The 24,454-nt window shown below is 39.0% G+C and overlaps 1 protein-coding gene across 1 annotated transcript in view; it reads left to right on the top strand.

The window, feature by feature from the left end:
* Window positions 1–24,454, top strand: part of TENM3 (teneurin transmembrane protein 3) — a 370,730-nt gene that overhangs the window by 333,864 nt on the left and 12,412 nt on the right. The window contains 5 exon segments of the mRNA XM_031064333.1: window positions 598–1,472; window positions 17,798–17,973; window positions 18,666–18,901; window positions 24,408–24,447; window positions 24,450–24,454. The exon segment at window positions 24,450–24,454 is cut by the window's right edge and continues 207 nt beyond it. Coding sequence (XP_030920193.1) covers window positions 598–1,472; window positions 17,798–17,973; window positions 18,666–18,901; window positions 24,408–24,447; window positions 24,450–24,454 — 1,332 coding nt within the window.

Below are 24,454 nucleotides of genomic sequence, written 5' to 3'. Positions count from 1 at the left end.
AGCCTGGTAGTAAATACTGGGAGAATGGCATATCTGTTAGAACTATCTTGGCATGTTGATGTTTTCTGAATTGCTGACATCCTTAGCCTACTAGAGTGGATGAAAGGATTTACACAAACCCCCCGTATGTTTCTATTTTTATTAAAAACTTGTGTAGGTAAGAAGGGACATGTCAGTAGTAGTATGTTCCAAAAATGGTGTACAGTGTTTTATAATCTGGAAGGTAGTATGTTATTTTTGCTACTACAAGAATAAAGATGAAAACTGTTGGCAAGTATTTAGACATCAATATCTGTCTCTATAGTTCTTTATGCATTTGTGATGCAGAAAAGTATTGCATTTATTGGAGGGGAAACTCAGCCTGTGTTATAGTTTCAATGCAACTGGCTTTCTTTTCAATAAAATGGATGCCTGAATATTGTTCCCCTTGCCTGCCTGAAAACTTTAGTTTGCTGCATGTATTCATGCAAGTTCTTCAGTCGTGATTGCTTACAGCAGATGGAAAATATCCTTACATCGGTGTCTAAAACTGAAGGTTAATTAATTCATTTAATCTGCACTGGTTAGCTGTTTAACAAAACACTTCTATTTGTTTAGGTTCGTCTGGAATGGCCTACAGATTTAGCTATCAACCCAATGGATAACTCCATTTATGTGTTGGATAACAACGTGGTTCTGCAGATCACGGAGAACCGCCAGGTGCGCATTGCCGCGGGGCGGCCGATGCACTGCCAGGTGCCGGGCGTGGAGTACGTGGTGGGCAAACACGCCGTCCAGACCACACTGGAGTCGGCCACCGCCATTGCCGTGTCCTACAGCGGCGTGCTCTACATCACAGAAACCGATGAGAAAAAGATAAACAGGATAAGGCAGGTCACAACTGATGGAGAGATCTCTTTAGTTGCTGGAATACCCTCGGAGTGTGATTGCAAAAATGATGTTAACTGTGACTGCTACCAAAATGGAGATGGCTATGCTAAAGATGCCAAACTCAACGCCCCTTCCTCCTTAGCTGTGTCTCCAGATGGCACCCTCTATATTGCTGACCTGGGAAACATTAGGATACGGGCTGTGTCAAAGAACAAACCCTTAATGAACTCAATGAACTTCTATGAAGTTGCTTCTCCAACTGACCAAGAGCTGTATATCTTTGATGTCAATGGTACCCACCAGTACACTGTGAGTTTAGTCACCGGGGACTACCTGTACAACTTCAGCTACAGCAATGACAATGATATTACTGCGGTGACCGACAGCAACGGGAATACTCTTCGGATCAGGCGGGATCCCAACCGAATGCCAGTAAGAGTGGTCTCTCCTGATAACCAAGTCATCTGGCTGACCATAGGCACCAATGGATGTTTGAAAAGCATGACTGCACAAGGGCAGGAGCTGGTCTTATTTACCTACCATGGCAACAGTGGACTTCTGGCAACCAAAAGCGATGAGACTGGATGGACCACTTTTTTTGAGTAAGTACATAAAATAAAATCAGATGCCTTACAGTTTTATTGAATTCTAAGGACCATTTGAAATGTTTCTGGGTGAAGTAACTGTAAAGTTGACCCTTGATAGCAAAAAGCACAGAAAGATACTTTTAGTTTCCCATGCTGTCTTTCTCTGTCTTACTTGTCTGCCTTCTTCTGAACATTGGGTCTGAATAATTTTGAATTCACTATTTTGAACTTCAGTTTTATATATTGAGATAATAGTGAGACAACATTTCACTCTTGTCAAGAAATTTTTAACTCAGACAACCATGGGTTTGTAGATTTGCATCAAAAACTAGATTTTCATCCCACTTGCTCATTAGATTGACATTCTTCTGCTGCAAATACTGACAAGAAATTTGTCTTTGCTGCTCTATTTTTTTTTTTAAGCAAAAGCATTTCTGCATGTTCTTTTGCCCAAAAATAACATCTGGGTGGGTAGTAAAATTCTGTGTTTCACCAAGTGGAGGGTAGGAAGGATCTCCTGGACAGCACAGCAGGCTTTCACACAGGTGGACCCAGTTGGAGGAAGCTGAGAAGAGAAATGTGTGCCATGGGGGAACTGTCATTCCTGTAGGAATAAACTGAAAACACTGAAGCCACCAGCACCATATCATGTACAGGTGCTAGCACAACAGCAAGAGGTATTACTGGAACAGTAGGACTTGTAATTTTACCAGCCTCAGGAAAAATCTTTTCAGTGAATTGCTTTAGCCTGTGTTACACTCATTAAGTCATCAATGCCTGTTCATAACAGACAGATTAGCAAAGCGTTTTACAGAATCCTCAATTCTACTGACTAAGGAAGATCGTGACAATTTATAGATAAACTAGTAGAACCAGAGAATTCACACACAGGCTTTATCAGCAACTTCATCTCCAAATTATCTGAACTGCCAACTGAATACACTAAGCAAACATAACAAAAATGCAGCTTAAAACAGAAACCATTATTTCAGAAAAGGTCAATGTAGAATTAACACAGATTTTTTTCAGTTGTCTCTGCCAGTTGGAAAAGTATGTGTATTTTTAACTCACATGAAAGACATGATGAGGTTGGGTAAGAAGGTATGTATGAAGGAGTGGAAGATGTAGTATTAGTGTGATAAGTAAAACTGTTAAGAGGCCTCTAGTTGGACTATTCAGGATTACAAAGGGCATCATGAAAATTCAGTAAGTCCCTCTTCTTTTTATTTCCCCCTCTTCTTTTCTCGTATCTTTATGATGAAATGCAGTAGCAACTGCTGCCAAGGTCAGGGCTTAAAAAAAAGCTTTCAATTCAACACACATGATAAAGAAAATAAAGTGCCAGTGTCAGGCAGTGGCAGCAAAGCCAAACATCTGTGTTCTGAGATAACTTCATATTTCTGTCAGTGTACATTTGGCTGAGGCAGTGTGCAGGAGGACTCTGAGCACCTGTATCTACTCTCCAGCCTTTACAGATGCCCATCAGAGACACAAGAGCAGCAGGTGCTGCTTCACTGCATATTGTGTCCTGAAGTGGAGACAGGGCTAGGAATGCTGATCCCTGACAAAGACAGCAGGTGGGATGGTACTGCTGCCAGTTTTAAGGTATTCTTACAATAATCTGTAAATTGGCAGGGCTTTGGTAGCGGGCACCTTCCCAAAGCATTAGCACACATCTGTAATATTTAATTGTGCTTTGGTGCATCCGCTGGGGATCTTTTTAGGTCCTGCCAAGAGGACACAGAAGCACAGCAAGGGTACACAGGAATGAGAAGGTGTTTGATTGGCAGGGCAAGTGTTCTTCTCTTGAGTTAGCCCTGTCCTGTATGCTGAGAGACCAAAGCACAGCATTAGGTGGGCTGGAAGTAGCCATCTATTTCCACAGAGAGTAAAGTCAGTGTTGAACTGTGACAGACACTGCCACTTGTTTCCAATAGGCAAGTTGGGCAAGGCAGTCAGTTTGGGGGACAGTGAAGTCCTGTACAGAAATGAAGGCATCTGCTGGGTACAGCAGGCAATTTTAATCATGCTGACATTCATACTGGCTAATTGAGGACCTAGAGTTTTAATCAGGGCAGTAATTTCTCACCATGTTGGCTGTAGTTTCTGTGTAGCCTGCTGTGGTGTACTGCAGTAGCTGGTGGCTCCTGAATGTATCTTAATGGCGTCTGCCTGATCACAAAAAAACTGGGTATTATATTCACTATTCAGGGGGTGATGGGTCTGTCGTTTTCATCATGGGGAGAATTTAGGGTGCTGTGTGTCATGAAGTACACAGCTATTTCCTGACTCTGCAAATAGCCGTCTTTCACACCTGATCTGCTTTCATGCAGACTTTCTGGTCTGAGTTAGGTTATGTCCAGCTGACTTACAGAGAGCCCAAAGGGCAGGCTATTCCCCTCAGTAACTATTAGGATTATTTGCAAGCTGCTGCTTATGCACTTCCTAAACAATTACCTCCAACCAATGTCTCGTTAGAATTCCCAAGCTGAAGTAATTATAGAAAAAGCTAGGCAATTTCACTCTCCCAAATTTGCAAGTGTATGAGGCTTTTGCAGAAGCAAAGATATTTATCACCTCCCTGTAGCCATGGTGAAGCAGTAATCTGTTTAATTGCAACAAGGAAGATTCAGATCAGACATTTGGAGGAACTTCACGGTGAAGATTTTGGAGCCCTGAAGCAGACAACAATGATAGTGACCCCTTGCCCTTCATAGACTGTCTTTAAAAACAGATCAGACATCTTTCAAGACCAATGCAGGAAGAACAGATCCTGCCCTGGGGTAGAGGTTGGACTGCATGACCTCTCAAGGTCCCTTCCAGTAATGTTTTCTATGATGCTCTGTAAAAGTTAAAACCAAAAATAAAAAATTGTACTGATTATGTAAAGCCACAGGGAATAAGGGGCAGGAGGAAGGCACTGTGTTATTTTTCTTGCCAAAACAGCATTCTTAAAAACATCCATCAGTCATCATAGCTTCTTGCTTCTTTTGAACATAAAATCCCCATGCACCAAATCTATGTCTGTACATTTCCCTTTTGAAGGAAAAAATAATTGTGGACACAAGTCTTTTGCCATTTTTTATTATAAGATCAAGTATAATTGTGACTTTTTGTTGCTCATGATTTGTAACATTAAATCTGACAATGATGGACTTTGAGAGGTTTCTGCTACTATTGCCAAAAGAGATGGAGCCTGTGAATTATCGCAGAAGAGTTTGTGTGGGGGTGACATGATGTACAAGGGTGTATCTCTCTCAGCTTCTGCATATTCATGTTTGTGGGTATGGGCTAAAACATTACCAGGTGAAATGTTTTCTGTTGAAAAAAATGAAGCCTTGTTAAAATGGAAAGGTATCCCTCAAACATCGAGTGAGGAATAAGAAATTCTGAAAATAAATAATTCTGGCTTCACAGCATAATATTTCAACTTCATTGCTGAATGCATTTTCTTTTAATATCGCAGTTAATTTATGTATTTTATTTACTGTGTTACTCAAATTTTCAAAATATTTTGAGAAAAGGATAGAATTTCTATTCCGTTATGAATCCAGACTTTCTTCCCACTCACAGCTAAAAATGTTCAACTGTTTGAATGTCCAATGGACCAGAAATGCCTTTTGTCAACTAGATTGGAGTATAGCTGGGTTTTTTCACCTTTCGATTGTCACAAATCTGTTTAAGTGGCTGAAGGAAAAATACAGTGCATTTAGTAATAAAAAGTTCAGCCTTAGGAGCAACTCAGGAATAGCTTGGTTAACTATTCTCCTGTGCAAGTCTGGTTGTATAAGTGGAGCATGGATCCAAATAACTTATTTCAGCTGTGTTCTCAGTGGTTTGAAAGCAGGTTCATGAAAATGATTCAGTCTTTCTTTTTTCCTTTTCAGAACTTTTCAGTGCAAAGGGGAAATATTTGCAAAAACATTGCATCCCAAAAATTGGCAGTCACTGCTCTGGCACATACTAAAGCATTTGGTCTTGTTTCTTTTCATGGCTTTTTTCCACAATTTAAATCACACTAATATCAGATCCAGAAGAAATTTACTTTTTTATTTATTTTAGCCTGGACACTAATTAATCTATAATTTATTTTTTTAGTCTCTTCTTTCCCTGAAGAAGCGAAGGACTGACACACAATAAATGGTTTTTTACATTCTTTTTTGGTTTTACAGTGAAATTGTAAGTACTAGCTTGAATTACTTAGGATATAATATAATCTGTTTTCTTTGTTTACAGACTTGGGGGATTTTTAATATCTTTATGGCAAAATGGACTTGTAAATTTCTATTTTGCTAAGGGTTATAGTGTACTGATCAAAACTGACACCTTATATTTCAGGAATGTGTACTTTTTTAAAGCACTGTTGCTCAAATTCATAGTAACTGTTATCTGTTTTCAGATGTCCAAAAACTTGCTGAATAAAAATGATGTTAACAGAGCATTTACAGAAATGATTGAAAATGCATGCATACTAAAAAACCAATGGAGCCATATCAAGCTAAAAGTTGCTCAGATTAGGTTTTATAATGAAATTATAGTATTAAACAAGGTATAAAAGTAATCAGCCTAATCAAATTCTCTTACAAAATTCTGAGATATCTGAACTGGAAACTATTAACTATAACTGCATATTATGTATGCATAATGTGAATATTTAAACAGATAAATCTTAAAAGTTAAACTAATTATCTGCATGTTAGCATTTTGGAAGTGACACTTCCTAGCTAGCCTATAAGGCTTTATTTCTATGCAGCGGTTTCCATTCTGACTTTACATACAGATAGCTAAGCCAGGTGCACAAAAACAGCATTTTCTCTTGACCCAGGTTTTGAAATACCAGAAGCAAATGCCCCAAAAGCCTTGCAGGTGCCCCTGTACAATGGCCCAGCCGTGCCAGCCTGTGGCTGCTCTGTGCTCCTTGGGTTGTGTGAGGAGCTGGCAGAGGCTGCTGTGGCAGGTAGGATCCCTCCAGGACTGGCAGCCAGCAGCCAGGGCTGCAGTCTGTGCACTGTGGGAGCGCCCGGCAGCGTGCCCATCTCGCACAGCCACGGAGTCCTTCCCTTCAGCTGCCTTGGAACAGAACCTGCCTAGCCCAATGCTGGGTGTCTGGGATCTGTCCCTCTGTCCTGGGTGCTTCTGCAGGCTCCTCTGTAAAAATACAGGTACTCCTTCCCCCCTCAAACTTTTCTGGAAGGTTCAGGCTCTTCTGGAAGGTTCAGGTTGCTTGTGCTCTCCTTAGACATGAAGTAATTCCAGCAGCCACTGTTCCTTGTCTCTTTTCAGCTTTCTCATTTTTCTTCCTCTTCTTTTAGAAGCAGTGTCAGCAGGCAGAGATCTGGTCCAGACTAAGATGGCTCCTCCTCTCTGGAAATCCACTGCCTTTCTTCTATTACTCCATTTTGCTCTCCAGACCTCCTACTACATTTCCTTACTTTCTTACCTTGTATCTTGCTCCTTTCCACATCTCCCATTATTTCCCTAAGGTGTGTTTGACTTTCCTGCTTTTCCCTTTCCCAGCGGTGAATTTCTTTGCAGTCTCCTGTTGTATCTCTTGACAGTCCATCCAATGTCTCCCCCGACACTTCATGCCCTGAGCTCATTTGTCTTCTCTCTCTCCCACTCAATCCTTGTCTTCAAGGCAACAGGAAGCAAAAGAGTGACATTAGCAAGCACAGTTCTTACAAGTTTACTTTGCTCCCACAGTTAAATTAACGAGCTTTCCAGCTATTCTGGAAAGGTGGTGAAATCATGCAGAATGTGAAATCCTTACAGTAATTTATGGACTCTAGAGAATTGCAAGCAAAAATCTATTTTCACTGTATGCTGCAGAGTTTGCATATTTGCTTTTATTAGCAATGCATTCAGTGCTGTGGTTTCCCTAAAACTCTGTGATACAGAGTCAGATATTGCCTCTGGCTTGGACTTGTTTAGTTTCCCCAAGTACCAGGCACATCATCTGTAACTGTCAACAGTTGGCAGCAGAGAATAGAGTGTTTTGCAGTTTTTCTTTTGCTTCATCTTAATACATTGCCTGTGGAGTCTGAATTGGAAATAGTGAAATTTGGCTATGGAAAAGTCTATGAAACTTATGCTGAAATGCAAGTATTTAATTTGATCAGATTAAAATTATACCTAATAGTAGTATCAGTTCACTTGGACTTTTACTGTATATTAAGAGGTTCAAAATCCAGTTTTCATAATTGTCATTTCTGTACCATTTCAGGTAACATTTGTGGGGGGTTATTTTCCTGTAATATTTGTGTTTCTGTTTGTGTTCATTTTTCTATCCCATTTATACTTCAGTACCATGAGTATCTAAAAATGCCTAGGGTTCTTGTTACTTTCAGTTTTGGGGCTTTCATTCTAATTTGATTCTGCTTTCTTAGAAATACCAGAACTTTGTACAAAATTGTAATCTGGATTTTTTTATCACTACTAAACAATACTATCTGAATGTCCTTGGTATCATAGTGCTTTTAAGGTATTTTTATCCTCTTACTATCAACAACCTTTGATACCTTCTGCTTTTACTGCTGCTGCTTCTTGCTTCATCAGTGTAAAATGTAGTGGTTAATTAACCATATTCATTCAAGCACTTTTGTTTAGCCAGTTACCATGTTCTTGCATTGACTTGTGTGGAATCACATGAGCCCTTGATTGCAAACTGGGACATAAAAGTGTAATGTCTTTAATCTTCACATACTATATATACTCAAGCAACAAAAAACATATTCTCTTCATTCTTAATTGTTTCCAAACTGTCTTTTTGGGAATAGTTTTGAGATAGCCAGCCCTTGCATAAGTGCCTCTGTATCCACATTGCCTAGCACAATGCAGCATGCAATACAGATATTTCTCTCTTACAGCATAATTGCTTCTCCTCCTCTCAGTAAGACACAAATTTAAGATCTAGTAGCCATAACCCTCTCTCACATCTTCACGTAGACCCATGGAGGCAAGGCTGGCCAGAAGGCAATTAAAACTCTTCCTCTCTATTCAAACAAGCTAAGTATGCCCCTCTACCCAAAGAGAACTCGTAGGGAAAAATATCAACCTGGCATATTTAATTTGGGGGTTTTTTTAACTTTACACTGAATACATCAACACTACACAAGTATGTAACTGTTTCATGCAACATGCGATTTCTGAGAGGAACTCAATGATGGCTGGGCTTGCTAACAGGACTTACCATGTTTCTTCTTAAGATAAATCATTCACTACAATTTTTTAATTTCTATATTCAACTTTAAAGAATAGAGGTTATGTCTCACAGTTTTCTAAACCAGAACTGTAACTCAGCTTTACAGTAGCTGTCATAATACAACATTATATTATTTAGTCTTATAATACTTGTGCTAATATTGGAGCACAAACTTGCTGTTTCAAATTCATCCTGCTTAATAAAAAACAGCCATGTTAAAAATAATCCATAACATATAACATTAGATATGGATGTGACATTTTTTGAGAACTGCAGTGTGTCCCCAAACTGCCCTGATAGCAGTAGTATGTTTCATTTAATAGACATTTACCCATTTCTTCATTCTTGAATGTTACTGTTTCTTCTCCTTAGAACTAGGCTCCATAATAAAAGCAGACCTGAGAAGCCATTGAATACATAATAATATCAACATCAGAATGCTGAAGACACATAGCAATATTATTACATGTTACATGTATGAAAAAGAAAGAATTGCTTTGATTTCTGTCTCTGGTTTAAGAGAGCACTTAGAAGTAAGGATAATGCCACAAAATAAGCAGATTTGTTTGTATTAATGAAATAAATGTCCTGCACTGTCAATCCAGTCAGCTCTGCCCAGGCTCCTGAAAGTATCTGTCTCACTTCTGGTTTATGAAGGACTTCACAATACCACTTGTTTAGTTAATAATTTAGTTAATAATTTGTTTAGTTAATAATAACATGTTAATAATTATGTTCCATGTTAGTTTTCTTTGTCAAACAGAAGTGAGGGAGGCTAGAGTCAAGCCAGCTCACCCTCCTTCACACTCATTTGGCAGGGAACCTGGTGTGGTGGGGGTGGAAGGACAGCTCAGGAACACATGTGAGAAGGCTAATCTCGGTTTTCAGTCATGCTGTATTCAAACATATCTTCAAGCCCCATCAAGGGATTTGGTCTTCCTTGCTGTCCCAGTGAGGCCAGACTGATCATGTCTCTAGGAAGCCTACAAGGGACATGCATTTTAAAGCCTTACCTTTGGAGGCCCCTCCCAAGAAGGGAAAGTCTCTCACTTCTAAAGTCTGCATTAATTGGGTGTGACTTGTACTCTGAAGGAGTGAGGTTGTTACTCTAAATTAACCACAGAACCTGAATCTAACAATTACTGTTTACTGTCTTGGTATTCCACTGCTCGAAAAGAAAATACGCCCATATAATTTTGTTTTCCCATTACTAAATTTGCTTTTCAAACATAATGTAATTTAATAAGTTGATTTGTCCACTTTTTGTGACCCTGTAAAAACAGCTTTGTTGAGTTTTTACCTTTCAAAATAAAAATTAGATTAGATTAAATTAAATCCCCACCCTACCACCAAATAAGAATTACAAGGGGAAAAGCAACGTTACTGCTTGTTCTGTGAACAAAATGTCTGGCCAAACAGACCAGCCTTATGTCCTTTTTTCACTGAAGGCCTGTACACTCAGCTCTGACAGTGTAAGCAGACCTTACAGCAAGGAACAATATGTCACACAAAGTATATATACAGCAACGTTTCTCTGAGTTGAAAGGCCATACTCTGGTATTTATATCCACAAGGCACACAGTTTATTTGTGCAGTAATAGATGAGCTAAAAAAGGTGGGGGAGGTGACACACAGACAAGGCAGCAGCCCCGAGGAACCCTGAGGTTAGGGAAGCTGCCCCCTGGCACACCCTAGCAAACCCAGCATCCTTCCTCTGTGCATCCCACAGGGCTCAGGGGCGGTGAATTCCCATTACAGGGAAGCTAAAAAGTGAGAGATGAGTGTTGAGGTCTTGTAGATAACAGCCTAGCTACTGTATTTAGTCTCATCTTCATAAGAACGAGCCCCCTTGAATTGCTCCTGAATTGGCTGCACTCAGTTCAAGAGAGTGTGAGCTGCTGAGGCACACCCCCAGCCCTGGGAAGCGGCTTCATCCCTGACAATGTCTCATGTAAGCCACAATGCCTACATCCATCCCTAGCAATGCCTCTCATGTAAGCCCCACTGCCTACACCCCACTGCTGCCAGTGTGCTTCCCCAGGCACATGCCCTGGAGCTGTGCTTCCTGCTCTTCAGAAAGCAGTGGCTTCATTAATGCTGCTCATTTTTGTGAGTTTGTGTGCATGTAGGGTCCATGTCAGATATGAGTGGTGAGAGACTCCTTGGTTTTGTGGCTCCTTATCAGAATATCCATGGCAGGTGTTTGCTGCAGCAGTCAGCACAGCATGGAGGACTGCAGTACCATGCAGCAGAGAGGGAAAAGTTCAGCAGTATTCTGGCAAAAAGTAAAGCATCCCCAGCATGGTAAATTAATGTATTGCTTCTTTCTCCATGAAGCACCACTCCCCCAGAATACCTGGTTCCAAATACCTGGAAGTCATTTTGGATTGGGCTGTGAAAGTGGTCAATCTCACAAGGCACAAGCACTGAACTGAAGTTTGTTTGTCTGGTCGTGCAGTGAAGTGGAAAATGAGCATCAAAACCTTCTCTGTATGGAAGTGAATGAGCTATCATGGGAAAAGGTGTTGATTCATTCCTTTGAGCTCCCTTTCCAACAGACACATTTCCTGCAGTGATTCTCGTTTAGAGTGTGCCTGTTGTTTTGCAGATGAGTTATGGCTGTCAGGAAAGGCCTATTTAAGTGAATTGTTCACGTCTAGTGTGCTGAATGTCGGTTTACAAAAAAAGACTGAAAACTGTCCTTTTAACATTATGACAAAATAGACGCACCAAATAAAAAACCTCAAGAGCTGCAGTTATAACAGGAGAAGGTGAAAAGAGAAATTGCCAATCACCTTCCAGCTGAGGAAATCTCTTCATTAAACATGGACTAAAAAATTCATCCTGACCATGTTGCTAAGAAAAAAGACTATTACCTGAATTATTTAACCAGCTGTGCAAACAGTTTTATGAGACTTCCCCAGATGAAAACAGAGTGAAGACCCTTTCCCTATGAAAAAGCCATCAGATGAAGGCACTGGAAAAGATTGAGTTGTCTGACAGTTGGTTGGACAGGGGGACAGATAAATGGACAGATAAATATAGCTGATACTAATACCTTTAATGACCTTCTAACTTCTTTGGTTTTGTGAGTTTGCATTTTTTGCCCAAATTCCTTTAAAAAACGAGTAGGCATATAAATTTCTGTCCAGAATTGGGAATCTGGCTGTAGTTTAATTTTACTTTTTCCTAGAATCATTTCTGGACCTATTTTCTGTAATTCCTGTTTATCCACATTTTTCTCAGAGCTAGGCACAACAGAAGGGAAAAGGAAAATAAAAAGGGACAGGTGAAAGGAAAAAGGAGAGGGAGAGGGGAAAGGAATAAAGCAGGAAAGAAAGGGAAAAGAAAGGAAAATGTTTTTTAAATGTATTTAGAATTCTGTAAAATTGGAAAGAATGTTGATTTTTTTCATAAAATCATAGAATATTCTGAGTTGGAAGGGACTCACATTATCAGGATCATTAATGTCCAGCTCCCAACCCTGGCCCTGCACAGAAAGCCTCAAGAGTCACACCATGTGTCTGAGAGTGTTGTGCAAACAATTCCTTAATTCTGTCAGACTTGGTGCTGTGGCCACTTTCCTGGGGAGCCTGTTCCAGTGCCTGACCATCATCTAGATGAAGAACCTTTTCCAATATAAACCATATCCAACATAAACCTCCTCTGACACAGCTTCATGCCATTCCCTCGGGTCCCATCATGGCCACCACAGAGAGGAGATTGGTCCCTGACCCTGCACTTTCCCTCACAAGGATGTTGAAGCCCACAATGAGGTCTCCCCTCAGCCTCCTCCAGGATGAATAGACCAAGTGACCTCAGCTGCTTCTCATGCAGCTTCCCCTCAAGGCTCTTCTCCACCCTTGTGGCCCTCCCTTGGACACTCTCTAACAGCTTTATATCATTCTTACATTGTGGCACCCAAACTGCCCCCAGCACTCGAGGTGAGGCTGCCCCAGTGCAGAGCAGAGCAGGACAATCCCCTCCCTTGCCTGGCTGGTAATGCTGTGCCTGATGCACGGTAGGACACAGCTGACCCTCCTGGCTGCATTTTTTCTCATGCTTAATAATATTCCAGATAAGAAAAAAAGAAAAATGCTATCACTTCTTAGATAATAATAAAATAAAATTTTAAAAATCCACTTGTCATAATTTACAGGCTACTAATATATATCAAATTGTCATTTGCTTTCTTCTTGTTAAGCAGAACAAAGTATTAGGAAGACATACCACCATATTCTTTGTTGTTTGGGTTTTTGGTTTTTTTTAATTGTTATATCTCCAAAGGAAGTCATAGTTTAATATTTCATGTTTCCCAATATAACTGTAGTGTGAATTCACAAGCAAGATGCTAAACCTTTTAAGATACAAATACAAATGTATTGTGTGGAAAAAAAGGAATATGTGCAGGTTATATATGAGTACCACTTATGGATCCACTGAAGTGTCTATTTCAATCAGACTAAATAAGAAATGAAAAAAAAAGGAGAAATCATTTCTGTCCATGCATCTTCAGATTATTTTCACCTTTTTCATTCTTAGCAGGCTCATTCAGTCTCTCTTCAGACATATCAAAAGCAAAAATGCATATCAAAATGAGGAAAGCAATGTACAAATTGAGTAAATGAAAAAAATGCAAAATTCATTACATTCAAGTTGAAAGTTTTTTTCTTTCTTTCTGCAACCCACCTAATAGTTAAAGGTGGCCAAAACTAGAGCTTCCAGTAACTCACCATGCCCAGTTTTAAACCAGTAGGGGACAAGAGAGCTCCCTACAGGTGAAGAAATGCTAATGAAAGTGATGAAATATTAACTGTGGGCTTCTTTCCTTTTGACTGGCAAAATAACCATTTTGGTACTGGTTGAGAGAAAGTGCTACTAGAGTGGCTTTTCTTTACCATCATTTTCCAACTTTGAATTCGCTTTCCTTTGGGAGGGACTAAACCTGCAGTGTGCTATGGAGGCTGAATACAAGTGAAAGAATGTATTTGGAAACCAAAATTCTGTCATGTTAAAGACAACACTCTTCTATGTAAATGTAGCTTAAATGGCCTCGACAAGCCAAGGGAGACATTTCATTGCCAGGTTAGGACAGATTTTTCAGCATGTTGTCAACATGGTATGAACCTAAAAAAAACAACACATTGCACTCCTGAATGTCAACCTTGAACCGTCTGTTCTCACCTGCCAAGAAGCAGCACTCAGGTATAAAAGGCTTCCCATTAATAGTTTGAAATAAGTAGGGTAATGTTCCATAAATTTTTTAGCCACTCTTGGTAATCTGAGATGCAGAGAAAATACCTAATGTGAGTTGAGTGAAAGTATACCAGTACTTTTCTACTGTCAAAATTATACATGTCTATATTATGAAATGTATTCATGCTTCATTTCTCTATTACAGTATCCCAACTAATAGTATAATCTGTAACCAGTCTTTAATACTTAATATGCATTTGGACTGCATGTCTTGTTATCTGAAATGTGCTGGAACTGGTGTGCCTTGCTCTTCAACCTGACATGTTTACAAAAGAAAAAAAAAATCACAGAATTTATTTTCTTGAGGGATTGTGCTGCAGAAGTCTGGAGAAAAACAGTATCAGTCATAAATTAGCAACTGGCTTTAGGTGCAGCCTTTACTATACACTTTATTTCTACAGCTCCCTATTCTACATTGAAATAACTTCTGATATAAAATATTAATAAAGCTCTGCATGTTGGGGTTGAGCTAAATGTGCTACAGACTAAGATAAAATACACTTGAGAAACAAGTCAAAAATAAAGAAAGTAGGACATTTCCATCTGTGGCAAGGCTTACCAGGAAGTTATTACTGCAAAGTGAAGTGTCCTACATAGCCTAGAACAGAAAATGGTCTGGGAAGGCATGTAATTAAAACTGAAGGAGATGAGCAATGGAAGAGAGACTTCCAGCAGGTGGAGAGCAAAAGGTCGAGAATCTGGGAAGCTGATAATCATTATCTCTGAGAAATTCTCACTGCTGAAGTGGAAAACTATCTGGCAGTGGCAGCTCATCCTAAGGAAGAAAAAGGATTTGATCTAAGGGGAACTTCAGCTAGCGGTGGTGGCAGCTGCCCCCACTGCTGCCTTCAGAGTTATTGACCAAATATGAAGATTGTTGCGTTAATGCCAACAGAAGTGAGCTGAGCGGATTAATGCCCACAAGGTCACGTCCAGGGAGCAAGTTTCTGGTTTAGATTCTTGAAAAGTTTGTGTGAGACTCACTCTTCAGGAACTGAAGAGGTTGGTAGAACGGCTTTGCTGTGGAGCCTGGCAAAGGAGAAAGATCAGAGGGCTCCATGGTAACACATGTGCCTGAGCTTGTGTTTGGATGAAAAGATCAAAGAGGCTGTGAAATACCAAATATAGGCACTCACCCTCTAGACTTCAGATCTCATTCCTTCTAGGGCAATTTCAATATTAGAACACTAGACAGATAAAAAGAAATCACTTCAGTCTAAGACTGACAATCTTGGATGAATAAATTCACCTTGGCAGCAGAATGCAAGGATATTTGAATGTAATAAGAAAAATGGCCTCAGAATGCCCAAAGGTATGAGTGATGTTGCTATGCTGTGCATTGATAAGGCTTTGATTGTGAGCAAGAAGATAGCAAGTATAAAGTAAGTTTAGTATTCGATGTACAGTGAACAAAATGAAGGACACACATAGCAATCTGTCACCAAATGGAATATGTAATGAATTGTAGAAAGGCCTATTTCCCCTTTCGCTTTTTGTTCCTGGCTATAAAAGTGTGAGAAATCCTATTCTTACCTTTCACATCTCAGTCACATTTTCTTCTTGCACTAGGATGCCTGAACCAAGCAATCATGGCTTTTAAGATTCTTTCAGCTTTAACGTCATGTTTTTAAGAACATTAATGTGTAACATGATTTCTTCCTGGTCTTTGAACTCTCCCTCGCTGTAATATTAACTGCTTATCTCAGGCTCATGATGTGCCTTCCCGTATTTGTGAAAGACGAGACCAGTTCAAGAACTATAGGCACAGTCAAAAAATAATAATGTGGAAGCAAGAATGCATAAAAGAAAGATAGCACAGTTCAGTGCTGCATACTGCACTAAAGCCACACATTGTGCTGAATACTACTGATGTGTAGCATTTTCCAGCTCAGGTGGTATACTGAGAAATATGGTAATTAGTTTCTCACAGATACTGTGATTAAAAGGGCAAAAAGTTCTTACAGGGAAATCTTACCATCTGTGGCTTTAGTAAACATTGTATGAAATAAAGACCAGTACTGGACTACTGTAATCAAAGGATAGAAGTAATTCCCAACAAAGTAATTTGGTACCATTTTCAAACATAAAGCAGAAAATAGAAAAGGACACTAATTGGACAATATATGCTCCCCAGGGAGTTGGAAAGGGAAGTTGTGCATGAAAATAAAATAAGTTCTTGGAACTGAGGCATGAGACTGAAGGTCATGAATAGGCTAGCAGTCACATTCATGCACAAAGAACTTAAGTATGTTTGTTTTGCTCTCCTGCATAAATGGAATATCTCAGCTTGCCAAGTCCAGTATGTGAAAAAGAACCACAATTAGGGACAGAAACACACTGGAAAAAAACCCCATTATCTTGAAATGTACTTAACTTCAAAAAATAAGTTTTCTCACTTGACTTCCCTGGCTTGCAGTATGGTTTCTGATTTTTAAACATTCTTTTCTCTTGCCTGTTGCTAAGTGAAAGTCTTACATAAACAAAGGAAATCAACTGTGCTAAAAGGATGGAAATGACTGTATGCAAAAAGCTGTCAAATCTACAGAGTAAGCAAACTGGAAGAAAGCATTTCTTAACTTAATCCTTTCAGTTACAGCAATGCTGTGCAGTACTCATGCTGTTCAGAGAAAGTTAGTGTTGTGGGTTACAGCTGTTAGGATTAATTCTCTCATTTTGAGAAAAAGAGTTTCTGTGGCCTCAGTGATATGCTTGGGGCTTTTGGGGGGCTTTTTTTGGTTTTGCTTTTCTTTTCCAGTAGGAGCAATTTTGATGATAAATATCAGCATGAAATGTCTAGCACACTGTGAGGACCTGCAGGGTTATGTTCTAGTTACTTTAAGAGACTAAGGCGTTGTTCAGCTTCCCACTACATGGTCACAGGAGAGGGATGGAAAACTGAGAGCAAACAGGTCATAAGAGGGCATGAAATATCCTTCAGATGCTTTTTTCTCTCTGTTGCAGCTATGGGCAGGCTATACTTCAAAACAAGGAGCTTCAGCTGAACACCTAGGCTGACAAATCAGGACTCTAGCACTGGAAGAGCTAATCTTAAAGACAAGCTTTATGACCAGAAGCTCACACAGTGCTTTACCTCTCCCTATACTGTGACCAAAATGCATGTTTGGATTTGGATTTGTAAGCATGGTCTCTGGTCATGTACCAAGATCTACTTCAATTACAGAAATTCTATCTACCTATTCATGTTAAATGGATATATAGCTGTTGGTTTAAATAAATGTCAGTAGACACAGAAAAAAAAAATCTCATGGTTTGTGTCACAATTCTCAAACAGTTCACAAGTAGTTAACAATCAGAGATGCTAGCTGTTCTGGGCCCAGCTACAAGCAGCTTAAGTAGATTAAATATTACCCCAGACTCTGCTCATAGTAATACAAGGGATGTTAAGCACTCAGGAGTACAGGTGTTCTGCATACTCATTGAATAGGAAAGGCCCAAGAAACACTCCTATTAAGATACCCTTATTTCAAAAATTTTGAGGATTGCTACAGTAACAGCAAAATCTACTCCAGTAAGAGGGAGTAAGTACAGAATGCTACAGAATTTAGTACCAATAAATATGCTTCCTTTGAAATGGTGAATTAGATGTGCAGCAGGATCTGGTCACACTTCAAAGAATAATATGCAGAGCTGAAGATCCATCTGTTTGCTCTTGCTATCACCATTGAGGCTGCTGTATGTTAAGCAGTCTTTTGAGTACCTCAAAGCATGTTTGAAGTCTTTGCTGTGCCTATCCCATGCACACAAAAAAAAGCAAAAGTGCCTTAACAATATGAATAGCTGATGTTTTTGTTCATTTTAGTTGTAAGTGAAAACAATTTGTTCCTGCTATATATCATTTCTGGACCCTTTTTTTTTTTTTTAGCTATGATAGCGAGGGCCGTCTAACAAATGTTACATTCCCAACTGGAGTCGTCACTAACCTTCATGGGGAAATGGAAAGGGCCATTACAGTGGACATTGAGTCATCCAGCAGAGAGGAAGATGTCAGCATCACTTCCAACTTATCATCAATCGATTCTTTCTATACCATGGTTCAAGGTACTGTAAACAAAAGATTTCTCAGTAGACACCGGCTTGAAAATTGTTTTCTTCTGGTACAAGCAGCTCCACATAGAAGTGAAACTTTAGGGGCATTGTGTCTGGAGGAAGGGGTGATACATACACAGTTTTACACCTATACAGAAATAACTGTTCAGGAAAAGCAGTAGTATTGCAACAAAAGTAGCATTAAGTAAGTTTTCTAACCAAATCAGTTTTGTAAGCAGCTATGGGAAGTAGAATACTTATGTTATATTAAAAAGGAATCTTGGAAAGAAGATATGGATTTAAAGGGAAATAGGTACAGGAATAGTATGAAGTGATATTTTAGCTTAAAAGCAACTTGTAACATCCCAGCAACCAAATACTCGCAAAAGTGAATAGTCATAGTATGCTTAGGATTAGGCCGAAAATGCCTAATGAAACAGCAGATAATGTGTTTTGTGCCAGTCCAAAGAACATACTATGAGGATGAGACTTTCTTAAGTGTTTAAGAAACTTTGATGATAGGTCCTAAAGGCATTTTTTTCTCCTCTGGGATACACTTATTCTTAACAATCTCACCCTGTCTCTTTATTACCATTGGGTCAGTTATGTGAAGTCAAGATGTACACATTGCATAAAGTGTCCAGTACAAAGGCAGAGTCTTAATCCATGTAGGTCACCTGGAATTCTCTTTTTGGCCTTTTCAGATCAATTAAGAAATAGTTACCAGATTGGTTATGATGGCTCACTGAGAATCCTGTACGCCAGCGGCCTGGACTCACACTACCAGACAGAGCCACACGTCTTGGCTGGCACTGCCAACCCAACCATGGCAAAGAGAAACATGACCCTGCCAGGGGAGAATGGGCAGAACCTGGTGGAGTGGCGATTCCGGAAAGAGCAAGCCCAAGGAAAAGTCAATGTCTTTGGCCGAAAGCTTAGGGTAAGCACACAAGCATCAGTGGTATCTACTGCACTCTCATTAAGGAATGAGGAAATGTAAATACATTCTTGTAGGTATTGCCATCCAGCACCCACAGAATATTCACTGTAGACAAACTGACCGCAGATCGGGAAGTACTTGGTTTTATTACTTCATTTGCTTCATTTATTGGCTATTTTATTTAGTAATTGCTCTTTTCTGTGTGTCATGGCTTAACCCCAGGCAGCAGCCAAGCCCCACACAGCTGCTCACTCAGTCCCCCACCAGCAGGATCGGGGACAATTGGAACACCCAGAGAACTTGTGGGTTGAGATAAAGGCGGTTTAACAGGGAAAGCAGAAGCCACACACACAAAGCGAAACAAGGAATGAATTCACTGCTTCCCATGAGCAGGCAGGTGTTCAGCCATCTCCAGGAGAGCAGGGCCCCATCACATGTGACAGTGACTTGGGAGGACAAAGCCATCACTCCAAACATCCCCCCTTTACCTACTGAGCAATTGGGGTCACCTGTCCTGGCTCTGTCTGCTCCCAGTCTCCCACACACCCCCAGTCTGCTCTCCAACGTGGCAGTACCAAAAGCAGAAAAGACCTTGGCTCTGTGGAAGCCCTGCCCAGAAAAAATTAAAACATTTCTAGGTTATCAACCCTGTGTTCAGCAGAAATCCAAAATATAGCCCTGTAGTAGCCTCTGTAAAGAAATGCCCGAGCTAAAATCAGCACTCTGTAGAATAAAACTGTTGGGTTTATCTTGGAATGGCTAAAAAGAATAATTTTCTGCTTTCCTTCACTGTTTTTCTTTCTGGTGCTGAATTAATGTAACTGATTCAGAATCCTGTTTTAAAGTATTCTACCATAAGTTAGCATGATCCCTGGGTTGTTTTTTTTTTTTTTTAATTTTAAATTAAAATTGTACTAAGACTTATTCTTACAGTAGAAAAGGTTTAACTGTGTGTGCATGAGGATGGCATATTCCTCTAACATATGTCTTTACCATTTTGTTGGCATTCCTTCTTCCTATATAGTGAGTGAAATACAAGTAGGAAGCAAACTATGATTTATGACAGCCATTTGGTAAAGACAACACAGATTAAGCATTCAAAATTGTGTTGCCAGGAGACCATTTCAAGATCAAAGGTTTGACTTACTATTAGAAATGAACTCAGTTCTTTAAAATAAGGCCTAGGCAGTGTATCAAATGAAAGTAAGTCATTTCAGACCACTTGACTTCTTGCCATTTGAAGTCTTAAAATAGTTTGTATCTTCCGTTGGGACAAGAAAGGAGGAGATGTTGTTATGCAGGTTATATTCCTCTCTACTACTTTCTCTATAAGAGGAATGTATTTTTTTCCAAGAAGGAAGAACAATTATGCACAGAAGCAGCTGCTTAAGAACAATATATTAGTAACTACCTGTGACAGCTATCTTACATTGATAAGGAAGAGGAAAAGGAAGCCATAATTCTGAAGCTCATCCTTGTGGTTCTGGTTCATAGGCATGTCATTCTATACCCCAGTGGTATAATACACCAGCCAAGTCATTTGTGAAAGAAACCCAAGAGAGGTTTGGCAGTGAAACAAATCACCACAAGCACAGTTCTCAGAAGTGACACAAAGTTTTGGCATTCAAGTGCAGTGATGGTAACAGTTAAAAAGAGAAGGTAAAGAAAGTTGTCATGGGCAACTTTAACTTAACACCCAAAAAAAAAAGCAAACACAAGGGAAAGATTCAACAAGATGGGAGGGAAAAAGAAAGATTATAGATTAGGATGAAATAATACTTATTAAATTGTACATAGAAATGGGAGAAGTAGGGCATGTGGAGAATGAGCTAATAAGAGACAAACGCCTCAAAAAAAAAGTAAAGAAACTTGTCAGCAATAAAATAAAAAGAAATTAGAATATTTCGTGAGATTTATTTACATGGAAAGATATTATCAAAATGTCAGTCACGGGTGGATGGGGGGATGTAGGAAAGCAGAAAAAGAAAACAAGAGAAAGAAGAACAGGAATAATTTATGGAGCTCATAATTTCTATGTACAGACAGATATGTCATCAACATTTTTCTGCAAAGAAGACAAATGTAGACAAGAAACAGTGACAAAATGTATTGCCAGTAAGGGTACTCATCTCTGTGACACTCACTGTGTTATACATATGAAGTATCTAATGTTAAAAAGTACACTGTCAGGTACTCTCTTGGTCTTCTATCTTGTTAATATTAGTTCTACCCAGTAGTAGTAATCTTTCTAAAGAAATTAATTAGGAATTATGTTGCCCTTTCTCAACAGTCTTCAGTCAATCTTGCTATTGTTCTGACTTGGTTTGTAATTGTTCAGTAAGCTAGTTCTTCTCTGGAGCCTTCTGTTTGGTCTGTAAGCTGGTTGTGGGCAAAGGTGCTGCCAGTCCACTACATGAAAGAGCCTTTTTAGGGCCTTGGACTGAGGGTCTCAGATAAAGGAGCTGGTGTGAACTCTGGCTCAAGGGATGCACCCAGAGCAGACAGGTAACACAGACAAGAGAGCTCACAAGAGGAGTCTCCTCTTGAGACCTGACATACTCCAGGCTATGCAGAGGTCCCCAGTTTTCACATGACCTCTTGAATCTCTCTGTAAGACACAGCAATATATTCCTATTCCTAACAGAGGAATCACAGACAGATTTCATACTTCTCACTGGAAAGAAAAACAGGAATTAAAGTAGAGGAGAATAGATGGAAATATAAATTACTGAAACATATCAGGACAGTAGGTAAGACCATCAAAAGACTCAGTTTTGTGTCATTAAGTGTTTCTGCACTTGAAATTTCCTCGATTACAGTTTGTATCATAAGGAAATCCAGAGGTTTCAAATATATTTGGAGTGTGGTTATCTTGGACACAATAAAAACATTCAACTTTTCCCCTAAAAGTATTTTTCTAGCAGAGATGTTATTAAGAAGCACTTTAGAGGAAGGCAGTGCTTTAGCTGAGATGTATTATTCCGGCCCTACACTGCCCAATGAAACAAGCTATATCACCAAAACTCATTGTTACTCTCATTGCCATCTCTATTGTGAGATTAGGCAAGCACAGCCAAAATTTCACCAAAAGCTCACATGCCTGAAAGCAAGAGCTCTGTCAGCAAAGTCTGAAAGCAGGAAACTGGCTGGAAGAAGTATTTCCTTTCCTTCCCCTCATATCCTGCCCTTACACAGACCAGACAGATGGGAAGTGAAAAGGCAAGGAATGTTATCATCCCAGTTAGCAGCTAGGGCAGTCAGACAGTGGATTAAATATTTTGTTGCAATTTATACAGGAAGGATGTGCTTAGCCAAGAAATTAACCACAATTGCTTGGATTTCTGCCTTTAACCATAAAACCACCCGAATTCTTTCTTTGCCAGTTCAGAAATCAGAAATGTCCGTTTTAATTTCAGTGTCTAATCCCAAGAGGTGGACAAGAAAACTTATAAAAATCATAATTAAATGTAAAATAAGGAAGGGGAGGTGGAGAGAAAGAGAAGGAAAAAAATCAGAGAAGCAAAACAGGCTGGGACATGCAGAGATGAGTGCAGGCAGACACTGGTGAAAAAAAAAGCCAGAGACAAAGGAAATTTAAAAATTAATTTAGGTAAATGAGCTAATGCTAGATGTCAGAAAATTTAAAGAAAAACTCCCTGAAAACAGGTAAAAAAAATTACAAAAGAGGAGTTGAATGGAAGCACTTCACATTTAAGTTTAACTTACTTCTAGAATCTGTCTTGTAGCATTAATTTTTCAGATTATATTTCAATAACTTTTGATGGTTCATTAAATAGGTAAAACAGCTATTTTGCATCTCCTAGACTTAGTGTTCTTTACTTAGGAGATTTACATGAAAGCGTGATTATCTTTTTTCCTAAATTGATAGTGCAGATTCTTCTCGTGCCAGTGATTTCATATAAACAAAGAGAAAGGTATTGTACATAAATAGATAGACAGACTGAGCAAAAGAGAGCACTTGGAGGAACTTTTTTCCTATTTACCTATGACCTATCACCAACACTTTAGTACTTTTTATACCAATAATAAAGGATCTAATTTATATTGATCTCTCTGAAGCTTATTAGCCTCAAGGTTTAAGTACCAACATCCATGGCATGTGGAGTTTTAAAATTTCAGCCTGAAAAATCCAAAAATCTTCCAGTCATTTCTTTGGTGTATCCCCATCTATTCCCTTGTTCTTTTCTGAATGTTATTTAGCCATCTTTGTTTACCGTTTGTAATGTATGTATGAGGTACTTGAAACAGAATTTTTTTAAAATTCTTAATACACATAGCTCTCTGTCCATTTCTACCCTACTTCCCACATGTTCACAAAATCCAGTGTTGAAAAAAATCTCAGTTATCATTTTTTCACCCCACATGGAACAACTTTAAAAAGACACAGCAGATACGGAAATGGTTTATAGATGAACAAAGAAATCCTTGAGGCCTGTTGGAGAACACTAAAGCACAATTCAGTGCTGAGAGGAATGGAGAAGTGCAAAGATACTGATATAGGAAAAGAAAACCAGACATTTTCCTTTTATAAATTCAGAAAGGAGAGCCAATTCAATGAAATTGAAAGTTGACATATTTTGAACACTAAAGGGAGGTGGGGGTGGATTTCAGTGTAAAAGTATTACATAGAAATCACTATCCATCACTTGTACTTTACATATATCAAGAAAAAGTTTTCAACATAAATGTATCTATGGCTTTATTTAATAAAGCCTTAGTAAAGGTAAGGCTTTATTTTCAAATCAAAATATTTACAAACTTCAAAGCATTTTCAACTGTTTTTCAATGGTTCAGTAGTCTTCCAGTCATTTATGGCTTTAGGTAGTCAGCTTTAATTAGTCAGTTAACTAGGAGAAAGATATAATCCTCTACTAAGGATTTCAGCCTTATAAATACATTGCAGCAGTGGATAGTATACTGAGTTAAATTTCCACTTGATCCTGAAGGGGAATGCCTATGTTCTAAAAACTGTTTAACCTTAATTTGAAGACCTAACATGCTTTTGAAGCTCTTAATCTTGCATTTGCTATTTTGAAAAATACTTGCTGTGAAGGACTGAGATTCAGTTCTTTCTTAGCATGATTGTTATGAATTGGAAAAGCAGTTGCTGGGAATATATTTTGACAATAATTTTCTAGATATATTTCAAACTGCTTACAAAAGAACTAGTTTGTATTGAAATGATCCCATTTATTACCAAAGTTTTCAGTACACAGCTTTCAATATTTCCTTAACAGTTGACTAAGCATCAAGAAAGAAAACATTGCAACAAATTCTGAGCCCTCTCTTCGTATAACCAGACCTTCTAAGGTAGATACTATTATAGTCCCTTAGAGTTATATCAAGAAGTTGCTAAAATACTTTACACATACAGCAAATCAATCACTGTAAATGGTATTTAAAGAATAGCTAGCTTTGTGGAAATAACAGGTGGCTGGGGTTTGAACAGCATGATTTATTGTGTCATTTTGTTTGCTTTAAAAAGGTTAATGGCAGAAACCTCCTTTCAGTTGACTTTGATCGAACCACAAA

Source organism: Geospiza fortis, unplaced genomic scaffold (assembly GCF_000277835.1).
Source record: "Geospiza fortis unplaced genomic scaffold, GeoFor_1.0 scaffold40, whole genome shotgun sequence".
Lineage (NCBI taxonomy): Eukaryota > Metazoa > Chordata > Aves > Passeriformes > Thraupidae > Geospiza > Geospiza fortis.
Note: the sequence above shows the minus strand (reverse complement) of the source record. Positions and strands in the feature narration are given on the sequence as shown.